Genomic DNA, 13414 nt, shown 5'->3' with positions numbered 1-13414 from the left:
CTATAGTTGCTATACAGAACACAGCAAATACGAGATTTTCATGTGCATTACACACTTTAACCGTTTTAGCTTCATGGTGCACTTGGCATGGCGTTCAGGAAAGAGTAATCATCTCATAAAAATATTAAATTTGTATGAAAACAACCGTTGCAATGCGTAAATATACCGTTATATTAGGACTGCTACTTATCACCATGTTTGTTGATTTAATATTGATGTACGGATGACCCGAAGGTGGAGTTTCTCATGCAAATTCCGATTTCCCCACAATGAGGTCGCAGATGTTTATGCTTATTAAACTCATTTTGGTTGCCATGACACCATAATAAGATCTGGAGTCGATATGAAACCAAATTTACTAATGAAATGTCGCTATTTCTGTTTTTAAGAAATTCATTTAATGTAGCTTTAAACAAGAACATGTTTGTTAAACACAAATGCCTATGGCCCAGATTCTTGTCAGTAACGTATGTGTACCTTTAAACTTTTCTGTGAGAATGAACACCTTCAAACTGTGTGACCTTAACCTTGGAAGTAGGGACATGGGTCTTGGATGTGACACATTACCTTGATGTGGTTCACATTTATGCCAAGTTAATTGAATAACAAAGTTACAGTCCAGGCACGAATGTGTTCCTTCAACCTCTAGGTGTGACCAAGACCTTTTAGTAGCGACATAAGCCTTAGATACCACACACTGTCTTGATGTGGTAGATATTTGTGCCAAGTTATTTTAAAATCTTTCTGTGCATGACAAAGCTATAGTCCAGACACAAAACTCTTCTTGCGAAAATGAGTACTTTCAAACTGTACCTCATCTTGATGAGGTAGACATTTATGCCATTTGACCTCATTAAATATACACCACAAGGAGAAGTAATAGTTATAATAGACAAGTAGAAAAGCTCAAGCCATGCCTCTTGAACATAAATGTTCTGGCTAAATTTAAAGATGTCCATAGACTATCAAACATATCTCCAGCAAAGACAAACGCAGTATGCCTGCCAATCCACAATTGTGGGTGTATAAAAATCACAATGAATATTCTGTTGAACCGGATAATGTCTTGTCAGAAATATCTTAAAAGGCACCTGTGCATCACCACATTTGCAAAAAATCTTTTGTTTAAATACAAAACAAGCTCAAAAGAACAAGCCTCCAAGAACTAATTTCTATGGAATCTCATGGCATACAAAACGTCTCTATGTGGTACTAAAACAAAAAATACAGATAGACAGGATAAAGAAATACAAATTGAAGGTTACAGCAGACATTTCCTCAATTAAATCCTTAGATAATAATTAAGCCAAGATTTATCAACCTAAGGTCAACCAGTTTGTTTTATTCACATTAATGTGCCATATTCTACACAACAAAGCAGGATCAAATAACTTTGTCACATTTATAACATAATCAATTACATCAAATGCTTTGTTGTCCATTTTGATAGTTTTGCTATTTTAACTAGAAAATACATTAAAACTGCTATCATTGCTATAAAATGCAGTAAGGCTATTTTACTTCATCTAATTTTGTTGTGTTTATCATACATAGGGATGTAAATACTGTTGTGTTGAGTGTAAACCAATATCAAACTTTTTGATCATTTAAACAGAATATTTATAATACGTTTACATGTTGTACTGTCAGACCTTTACACCAGCAGTTGAAAGCGACATACATAAATGTTACATGCAACAGGTGAAATCATCTATAATAGTAAATACAGTAAATAACCTGAGACAACAATGTAACATAAAATACCCTTGGAACAGAAGTTGAAAACAACAATAAAGTAACAAATAATAACCTTGGACAAGAACCTGAAAATGTTTAAATGTCATGAAATGACCTTGGAACAGCAACTGAAAACAACAATAATGTAACAAATTATAACCTTGGACAAGCACCTAAAAATGTTTAAATGTCATAAAATAACCTTGGAACAGCAACTGAAAACAACAATAATGTAACAAGTAATAACCTTGGACATCAGTACGTAAAAATGTCACAATGTCATAAAATGACCTTGGAACAGCAACTGAAAAAAAAAACAATAATGTAACAAATAATAACCTTGAACAAGCACCTAAAAATGTCACAATCTCATAAAATAACCTTGGAACAGCAGTTGAAAACAACAATAATGTAACAAATAATAACTTTGGACAAGCACCTAAAAATGTCACAATGTTATAAAATAACCTTGGAACAGCAGTTGAAAACAACAATAATGTAACAAATAATAACCTTGGACAAGCACCTAAAAATGTCACAATGTCATAAAATAACCTTGGAACAGCAGTTGAAAACAAAAATGTCACACACAATTATGTTGGAACAGCAGTTGAAACAACAATGTCACAGAAATTAACTTTGAACTGGAAGTTGAAAACATCAATGATGTTGGTTTCCCAGCTTTACAAGTGGAAGAGGAAGACCTCAGGTGCACCTCCATGCAATATAAATTTCCATTTATATAACAGAAGGGCAAAGATTGCTGTATTACTTAAGAAATACTTTGCTTTGTGGCCATGTAGATAGGTAAAATTTTAAATTACTACAAATAAATCATAAAATGTCAACATTTACAAATTAAAATGATTCAAATTTTTATTCCGAGGAGACAGAAGCAATGCCTGAAAGTAGACATTGTTGATATTTAAGTTACCTTAGACAGTGCACATGGCAGATATATAGCCCTCAGTGGGCTGCTTCTTGTGAAATATGAGTATTTTCAGTAATACTGTCTGTCATATCTTACCAGAAACAACAAAGAATAAACCTACAGGCTATGACCAAAAAATAATGGTATTCATGGAATGTGACATAGTGGTTTATGGAAAGTCTATGGATATTCTGTATATGACAGAATGAGCCAGACAAGAATTTTCTGCCTTAACATTCAGATTTGATAGACAGTTTTTGTCTGATAACAACCGTATGATCAACCAATTAATAAATAAAGTGCATGGAAACCGTAACTTGCAGTAATAAGCATAAAGCACATAAAACTCAACTTGCGATCTCTAAGACTCTGTACTTAGGAAAGTTCACAGAAAACTTAACTATAGCAAAGTTCACAGAAAACCTAACTTGCAATTGCAAATACCCTGTTAGAAAACTAAACTTGCAATCTCTAAATTCCTATAATCAATGAAGTGCACTTAGAACTTAACTTGAAATCTCCATTTGTTAAATAAGTAAAGTGCAGTGCACAGAAAACTTAACTTGCAACTTCTAAAACCCTGTAACAGGTAATGTGCATGGAAAACTTAACCTGAAATCTCTAAAACCTTAATGGTAATAAATAAGTAAAATGCACAGAAAACGTAAATTGAAATCTCTAAAACTGTAAAAAGCAAAATGCATGGAAAACTTTGAATCTCTTAAACCAATTTTTTTGCAATAAGCGAAGTGCATAATTATTTAAGATTAAGAAACAATCTCTAATATGGGAAATTAAGTTAATTACGCAAGACTTTGAAAATAGTCTTCTAAACATTATTTGACATCCCATAGACAAATAAACATGATCTTCGTTTAAAAAAAATTTTCTCAGCAAAACCTTTTTAACATTTCGACCACCTGATTTGATAACCTTATGACCAAAATTCAAAACAAGACAGATTTTAAAATTGCTTAACTTTTAACTATTGTATAACTAAAATCATATCAATAAGTTTCATAAAGAAAAACTTACTTTTCAAGTTTATGAAGATGTGGTGCACGCCTACTTACAGCTGACCCAGCTGATGGTGTGAAAGGTGTTTCATCTTTACTTTCTTCACCTGAACTCGGAACCACATTATATGTACCAGCATCTATAGACAAAACATCTGCCTTACAGTCTGGATTTCCAGCCTTTGAATTTGCAGTACAATCTCCAACTGTTGCAGACAATAATTCTTTATTCTCATATTCTGTATCACCTACAGCAGGTTTTAACTCAACATCAGACTTTCTTTCTTCCATATTCTTTACACTGTCTATTTCCAAACCATTGTTCACACTGCTATTATCAGTTACTTGTTTAGATACCGACTCAATATCTGCTGATTTTTTTTCTTCCATATTTCAATCTTTTTTTTAAAAAATATCAATTAATGTGAATCAATCTTTCAGAAATATTAAGTTTTTTTATTTAATTATTTTCCAATGAAATAAAAGCCTCTGTATTCAATTTCCAGCCTAATTGATTGCCATTTTTCAAATATCAATCAATAACTCGGTACCAATCAATAAACATCTTGAAACAATACTTTCAATATGCTTCATTTGATCCAAACTTGGTTTCAAAATTTCTAATTAATTGCAATACATGCTTACAGTTTGGTATTTTCTATAATAACTCCATTAGATTATTCTGGGCAAGCAAAAGACTACTGCACTAGACTATAATGTAGATATGAGAATATTTTCCAATAACTTCTATCAAAACATACAGTCTAGAAAATTAACCAAAATAATTCCATTGTTGCACTGCAGCATAAAACAGAAAATGCTTTGACACTTGCAAGATTAAACCCTAAAAAAATGTCATCAAATATCCAATTGTTGAGAATTGTTATTGAGTCAAATAGAAACAATAAACATGTCAATCTAAACTTGTTTTGTAGGGAAAATAGCAAGGTTGACTTTGCTTTGAAGCAATATTAATCATCAGATTTGCAAATAATTGCTTTTTCATTTGAAGAGGGTAACACCTAGTTTAGATCAAATTAGGAAAAAATATCTGCCCATACCTTACTAATTACTAATGACTATGTGAACAGAATTCCTCTAGATTTCTCTTCGAAACGCTTCAAATCCATCTTGTTCAATTAAGTTAATCAGTTCTCCCTCAATTTCAAGAAACTGGAAACCTATATTATAATTATTGCAATAGAAATAAAAAACAATGACAGAAGAAATATCATAATTGTCAGAACAGTTAGCCTATTATGCTTTTGTAAAGGCATAACATTAATAAATTGATCCATAAAATCAGTTTAACAAAACTTCACTACATATTTTCTTGTTTTACTTTTCAAAAAACAAAAACAAACAAGAGCTGTCAGTAAGACAGCTCGCTCGACTTTTTTATTGCTTGCCAATAAAAAAAGTTTTTGCAGTAAAAGGCAATACAAGAATCTCTGTATTTTTAAAGTGAACAATGGCCATGAGCATTAAGATATTTAGTGAAGAATTATTTTACTGAATTGTGTGATACCCTTGAACACTGCAGCAAAGTTTGAAATGTTTAAGTCAAAAGAGGGCTGGTAAGAAAGAAAAAAAAACTAGTTGTTTGATACCCTTGAATATTACAGCAATGTTTATATGACATAATTTATGGTAAAGTGAACAAGTGGATAGGAATGAATTTTTTTAGATTTTTTAAGTTTTTTAGTGCTTGCCTATAATACAAAACATTGACAGTTAAGGGCCATAATTCAAATAAAATCTTTGACAGAATTACCTTCTCCTGGACATGTTTGGGAATCATGATTGTAAACAAGTATTCCAACTTTCAAATTAATATCTCAAACAGTTCAGTCAAAAAGTGGACTGGTACTAAAAACTTAACCAAGATTCTAAGTCGATAAAAGGCCTTAATTTTTAAAACAAATCCTTGACAGAGTTACCTTCTCTTGCGTACAGATGGGGGTAATGATGTGAAATAGCATTAAAAGTTTCAAAGCAATATCTCAAAGGGTTAAGGCAATAAGTGGATTTTACCCATATTCAATGTATTTTCTAAGTCAAAAAGGGGCATAATTCTGTCAAAAACCTTGACAGAGTTATGTCCTCTTGTCTGTTGATGAAGGTCGTGATGGTAAACAAGTATGGTCAGTTTCAAAGCAATACCTCCAATGGTTTTGAAATAAAGTGAGGTGGTACAAAAAACTTAACCAAGCTCAATACACTTTCTAAGTCAAAAAAGGGCCATAATTCTGTCAAAAACCTTGACAGAGTTATGTACTCTTGTCTGTAGATGGAGGTTATGATGGTGAACAAGTATGGTAAGTTTCAAAGCCATACTTGTAATACTTCTGAAATAAAGTGGGGTGGTACGAAAAACTTAACCAAGGTGTGACGCCAACGCCGACGCCGGGGCGAGTAGGATAGCTCCCCTTTTCATAGAAAAGTCGAGCTAAAAAACAACAGATGATTATTCCAACAAATTGCAGGTTTTGTTAACAGCAGAATATTCAAATCTTTTAGAGTATAATGCTGGATCTAATGAAGTATTTTTATAAAATTTATAAACTGTTGTGTTCTTTCCTCTTATGGTATTCAAAGTGTACCAGGCTATATCACAGGTAAACTTTAGTGTTTTAGTGTGTTTTACTGGTGAGAGTTTTACCGAAACGGTGCAATCAGATCTCTTCCGAGTTTCATTTGTTGACAGTTTGGGCTTGGATATTTCTTGCTACGTATAATCAGCGAAGGTGCCATTGTTGTTTTCTTAAAGAGTATTTATTTATCTAAGATTTGAGACCAAGATTGTTAAGATTGGTGAAAAATTGATGAATATATGCGCTGATAATCGAGATGCTAGTGATATTTCTATGCAAAATGAAAGTAGAGTAAAATACCTTTATAATATTTAAGTCATAAAAAATTTTTTTTTATAATTTTTTTTAGGGTTTTGGGTTGTAGAGGGGGAACGGGGGTTTAGTGTAAGTCATGGCCACGCAACGTTTACCTGTGGGCTATATCAAATAAAACTGTCTTCACAAAATTGATGAACACTAAAGTTATTTCTATAATGTTATAGCCAACTTTAGAAAGAATTATAATATAGAATTTTTCTGTTATCTAACACATCATGTGAGTGAATATTGTAGGTGGACAGAATAAAATGTCTCGGAATTAAATATCATGCTGCTATTTCAACAATCAGAAATGATTTTATGCATGCATTATGTCACCTTATGATATACAAGCATAATTCTATCATGCAGGTATTTTGAAATTCTGCTTCTTCAAAATTAAATTCAAAACATAATGATTTTCAGAAAATATAAACTTTTTAAATAGACAAAAAAAAAGATCAATACAAAAATTAGATTCTTATCACCTGAAAAAGTATAGTGCTAAATGTGAAATAATCTTGTCATTAATGCTTACAATTAATTAGCAAATCTAATAGCAATTAATAAGCAAAATGTTTAACAATGTGATGATACTTTGACTTCCAGACAAAATACTTAATCACTATCAATGTATCTTATCAAAATGCAGAAAATTTAGGCTCAAAAAAGTTCAGCTTTACTGCCAAAGTGTAACATTTTAGAGATTGTAAAAAGAAAAAAGAAAAAGAAAAAAAGTTATGTTTTGAGATACAGAAATGATATCATTTTAGGTGCTTCATGGGCCTTTTAAAGATTTTTTTCTCAAAGTTTATACTTATACCAATAAAGCAGGTAAGCCTACCGAAGAAAAGCCTGCATCATGGATACTGACTTAATTCTCCTACAAACCTATTTTTGCAAATATAGCTAATTGGCAAAATTGTTCACAGTATTCATGAAACTGGTATTACCTAGGGAGCTTACTGATTTCAAGCTAATCCATTTATATGATTATTTTCTTTAAGAAATACCGTCAGCCAGGAATCGCAATCAAAGAAAATTCATTTAAAAGGCAAAGAAGGGAGAATTTTTTCTTTAACGACATTTTTTTTCTTATTACACCTACATAGTATAATTTACAATATATGTCTGGATTGTAGAGAAAATAATGTAAGAGTTGCTGTTTTATAATATCATGTTACTAGTTTTTATCGTTAAGGGGATAAAATAACATATTTTTTCTTCTTCGACAGGTTTTCAAGTAATTTTTAGGCGATCACCATCATTACCAGCATTGTTAAAATCACAATCAACACATATTTTACACTTATTTGATAGCTTTCTCACATGTAACAATATTCTTAATTTTGTTGTCTTACCACTTTGAACAAACTTTACATAATTATATTCTCCCTCTAATGAAAATTAAGAAAAAAGTAAAGAAAAATATTTAAAGTGAGACACAGGCAAAATTTTCATTTCTTAGTTTTGAATATTTCATTCACTATTCTGTAAATGCGCTCAAAATGAATACATTAGACAGTCAAAGGAACTAAACTTTTCTCCATATAAAGAATAAAATGATGGTTTCCTAACCCGCCTGGGTCAGGTTAGAGCGCTTGGATTTCACAATAGTCGTCACAATGACCTCTATAAACGTTAAAGAACATGTCAAGTGAATGACTTAGACTTGTTTCAATCATACAATATCCACAATATCTGTTATTTAACTTCAAGGGTTTGTTCAAGACACATGACTTGTTTTAAAACTATTCAGTGATTCTATTGGCGTCTGAATTTTGTCCATCATATATAGATATATTAACGCTTCAAACCCAAAATATATAGAATTTAAACAGAAATTCAAGGTGGAACTGTAAGAAATGTCATTTTGGCATGATTAATGTTCATCATTTTAATATTTTTGTCATTATTTTGCAAAAATATCCCTTTAAGATAGGAGTACAAAGATCAACAAGGGAGAGCATTGTGTATACAGAAACCAGCCCCTGACAAGACTGATAGTACCCTAACTTTACATGTTTTCAAGTTTATACTAAGTAATTCATATACTACATCCAAACTTGTAAGACAGTGACTACATCAAAATTTGTATGCATCGAATTAGGTTGGGAAACTATGAAGAATTGAGAGAGGAGAAATAAAAATACACAATCATTTCAAACCTTTATTTCTTAAATGAACCGAGATGAATTTGCTAAACAATAAGTAGAGGAAAACAAAAAAAAAGAAAACTCACGGATGTTGTATAAATATTGAATAAATGCAAAAGCAAACCCCCAGGTGCACAGCAACACAATGCTGACCAACATTTCTGTAAAGTTTGATGACTAGGTCAAATACTTTTTTGGCTATGAACAATAAAAATTGAAAATATTTACTAAGTCAATGGCAATAATTCTAACAACACATGAAACCCCAGTGCATAGCTTCATAATTATGCTGGTCAACATTTCTGTCAAGTTTGTTATACATGACACAACATTTTGGAATGGACAGATGGACAGACAATGGCAAATCTAAATGCCCCCACCCCCTAGAGAGAGGGAATAAGAATTTTAACTTATTGTAACTTTTATGAATAGGCATAAATTTAAATGGCACATTTCATTGTTTATAAATTGCTCATAAATCTACATATAGCAACAGATATAATCCATTTAATAAAATGCATGAACAATCAATTATTATGTTCCAGAACAAGTAATTAAGCATACAAAATTCAATTACATTCTGGAATTTAACACCAATTAAAAACTTCCTAAACACATTCTATACACTGCTGATCTCTAATAAAAACATGAAAATAAACATACAAGACTAACCACTGATTTTTAGATTAAGATACATCTGTAACATCACAAAATAATGTAATCAAAATTTTATAATGAAACTTGGTCTTCATAATTATATTTTGAACTAAACTTAATATAAAAACGTACAAATCTCATGTGTTTGCGTTTCTTTTTGGCTAAATTATAAAAAAATCCTTTGATTTTAGTGTACTGTATATTTTTCTTCAGCAAGGACCTTTAATTTTAACTTGTTCTTGTTATCAATGACAACTTTCTAATAAATTTTTTGAAAATTTAGCAATCACTTTTCATATTGTTCTGAAATTTAAAAAGAAAATTATTTATTAATGTTCTAAAATTAATTAGCCCTAACTGCATTAGTAACACAGTAGAAATATGGTGATAAATACCACAAAATTAGCCCTTAATTGCATATGACATGTAAATCATTACTTGAACCTTGACACATATTACTTTTCTTAAAATTTTAGCACATTTTTCTCAAATTTAATTTTCTTGAAATATTTCGGCTCATCTGGAGTCATGAATCTATAACTCTTTAAATTAAGAACTATGACAGTGTTTGAAAAGATAGCCAACAATTTTTACGGAACACAAAACCTTAATGTCTTTTAAACAAGGAAAACTGAACACTCAAATTGAAATAACGTAATTAAGCATCTTTTCCAGGAAAGATTTCACTAGAGAGAATAAAATTTAATATGATGGCCATCACCAAGTCTCCATCATTTCCGAGATGAAACTAGAGACAGCAATATCCTAAGGACATCAAAATCATTATTTTGACCAAAAAAGGACGGATGTAATTATCTTTTACCTTTTATGGTTTTAAAAATTTCTGCAAATTCATTACATTTTTGTAACCGTAGATGATGTAATAATATAAGTTATAAAATAAAACATTTTTGACCAATTATATGACACAGTATAAATGATTGTAACCTTATATAAAGAAAGCCACCAGACAACGGTTATGTAGAATGAAATAACAGTTCTTATACTGCCATATAACCTGCCAAAAGTATAAAATAACATATTCATAACACTGTAGAATTTATTTCTTTTATTTTAATAAATTAAAATCTAAATGTTCTTCAGCTGTTATTTACATTTTATGTTACATTATTAATTAAGATAATAATTATATACATCACAATTGTCAATTGAAAATCAATGATAGTATTGTGCCATGGTAAAATAATCCCCCCTGAGTTTTCCCAAACTTTATATGGTTATATCAATGTTATTTTACAATGCATTCTCTGAGTTTTTCAGTTATAATCTTTTTTCTTTTAGATTACTGTTATATCTCATACTTTTATTTCATTGTTTTATCCCTTTAAAATTACATCTACTTTTAATTTTCCAGTTCAATCAAATTTTTTGGGGGGGTTTCTTCCTTTTTTCATTGCTTTTGAAAATTTAGTTCACTGACTTTTTATGTTGACAGTTCACATCAGGTGCTTTGATATATATGTGGTAGCAAATCAGGCTTTGAAAAATTCACCATAGCAGAAAGGGATTTAAGAACTTTTTTGCCATTCTATAATAAATTTTATTTCCAGCAAAGGCCGAAAATTTTTGGTTCCAGCAAAGGCCAATATTTTTTGGTTCCAGCAAAGGCCAATAACTTTCAGTTCCAGCAAAGCCCAATTATAGTTACTTTCAGTTACAGCAAAGGCCAATAACTTTAGGTTCCAGCAAAGGCCAAAAATGTTCAATTCCAGCAAAGGTCAAAAAATTTTGGTTCCAGCAAAGGCCAATAACTTTCAGTTCCTGGAAAGGCCAATAACTTTCAGTTCCAGCAAAAGCTAATAATAGTTTCTTTCAGTTCCAGCAAAGGCTAATAATAGTTTCTTTCAGTTACAGCAAAGTTCAATAACTTTCAGTTCCAGCAAAGGCTAATAATAGTTTCTTTCAGTTACAGCAAAGGCCAATAACTTTCAGTTCCAGCAAAGGCTAATAATAGTTTCTTTCAGTTACAGCAAAGGTCAATAACTTTCAGTTCCAGCAAAGGCTAATAATAGTTTCTTTCAGTTACAGCAAAGGCCAATAACTTTCAGTTCCAGCAAAGGCTAATAATAGTTTCTTTCAGTTACAGCAAAGGTCAATAACTTTCAGTTCCAGCAAAGGCTAATAATAGTTTCTTTCAGTTACAGCAAAGGCCAATAACTTTCAGTTCCAGCAAAGGCTAATAATAGTTTCTTTCAGTTACAGCAAAGGCCAATAACTTTCAGTTCCAGCAAAGGCTAATAATAGTTTCTTTCAGTTACAGCAAAGGTCAATAACTTCAGGTTCCAGCAAAGGCTAATAATAGTTTCTTTCAGTTACAGCAAAGGTCAATAACTTTCAGTTCCAGCAAAGGCTAATAATAGTTTCTTTCAGTTACAGCAAAGGTCAATAACTTTCAGTTCCAGCAAAGGCTAATAATAGTTTCTTTCAGTTACAGCAAAGGTCAATAACTTCAGGTTCCAGCAAAGGCTAATAATAGTTTCTTTCAGTTACAGCAAAGGTCAATAATTTCAGTTCCAGCAAAGGCTAATAATAGTTTCTTTCAGTTACAGCAAAGGTCAATAACTTCAGGTTCCAGCAAAGGCTAATAATAGTTTCTTTCAGTTACAGCAAAGGCCAATAACTTTCAGTTCCAGCAAAGGCTAATAATAGTTTCTTTCAGTTACAGCAAAGGTCAATAACTTTCAGTTCCAGCAAAGGCTAATAATAGTTTCTTTCAGTTACAGCAAAGGCTAATAACTTTCAGTTCCAGCAAAGGCTAATAATAGTTTCTTTCAGTTACAGCAAAGGTCAGTAACTTTCAGTTCCAGCAAAGGCTAATAATAGTTTCTTTCAGTTACAGCAAAGGCCAATAACTTTTCAGTTCAGCAAAGGCTAATAATAGTTTCTTTCAGTTACAGCAAAGGTCAATAACTTTCAGTTCCAGCAAAGGCTAATAATAGTTTCTTTCAGTTACAGCAAAGGCCAATAACTGTCAGTTCCAGCAAAGGCTAATAATAGTTTCTTTCAGTTACAGCAAAGGTCAATAACTTTCAGTTCCAGCAAAGGCTAATAATAGTTTCTTTCAGTTACAGCAAAGGTCAATAACTTTCAGTTCCAGCAAAGGCTAATAATAGTTTCTTTCAGTTACAGCAAAGGTCAATAACTTCAGGTTCCAGCAAAGGCTAATAATAGTTTCTTTCAGTTACAGCAAAGGTCAATAACTTCAGGTTCCAGCAGGTTAAGGGTATACATTGACCATAAAATGTTTCAGAGTATCAACTGGTGTTAGCATCAAATGAGGATTCCTGATGCATCATTCTAACACTATCGGAATTTTTTCCATATGTATTTTCACATTGAGGGCGCCATTTTGTTTGAAAAATCTGATAAATAAAAAACAATTTTTGTCGAATTTTGTTGTGAAAACTATCTAGAATGAAAGAAAATGGTCTAACTAAGAAAATGAATCCCAACACCAATATAATTAATTCAGTCGTTAACGCTGTACAGATGTTTAAAGTGTTGTTTACGTGACGTCACAATGTAGCGCCAAACAGCACGTGTAAAACAATCAAATCATGTACGCTATTTTGATGTCGCAAACGAGTTAAGTTTTACATTTATTTCACTTTTAATAATTTGTATTTCGCTTGAAAAATTATAGAATGAAATAAATTAAACAAACAAAGTTTTATCAATGTTTTCAAAATTCGTTAGATTCAAAGTGTTTCTACATACGGTAGATTTAACAACCGTTTTTCAGCCCTCTGGAAAAGCCTTTAAAGAACGTTTCTATTGGAAACTCTGGGGCGAAAAAAATTTAACCACCAAACATAAAGTCCAACTTTATAATAATAATTATATTTTTTTGATGTGTTAGAATGGAAATAGTTACGGCCTTCGTGATCAAATTACTACGCATTTGAACTCAAACCGTGCATTATTCTACAACAATGCACTCAGAATTGATATCTATTTCCTAAGTCTCAACATTAAATGACATTTTATTGGTATTGTCAGGCTCCC

General features: G+C 31.4%; 1 protein-coding gene across 1 annotated transcript in view; it reads right to left on the bottom strand.

The window, feature by feature from the left end:
* LOC132737636 (uncharacterized) overlaps window positions 1–4089 on the bottom strand; it is a 151478-nt gene extending 147389 nt beyond the window's left edge. The window contains exon 1 of the mRNA XM_060724970.1: window positions 3704–4089. Within this exon, the coding sequence (XP_060580953.1) occupies window positions 3704–4074 (371 nt within the window). The 5' untranslated portion in view covers window positions 4075–4089. The remainder of the gene's footprint in view (window positions 1–3703) is intronic.
* Between the last annotated feature and the right edge of the window lie 9325 nt (window positions 4090–13414).

Source organism: Ruditapes philippinarum, unplaced genomic scaffold (genome assembly GCF_026571515.1).
Source record: "Ruditapes philippinarum isolate M1 unplaced genomic scaffold, ASM2657151v2 ctg2063_1_1_1_1, whole genome shotgun sequence".
NCBI classification, from domain to species: domain Eukaryota; kingdom Metazoa; phylum Mollusca; class Bivalvia; order Venerida; family Veneridae; genus Ruditapes; species Ruditapes philippinarum.
Note: the sequence above shows the minus strand (reverse complement) of the source record. Positions and strands in the feature narration are given on the sequence as shown.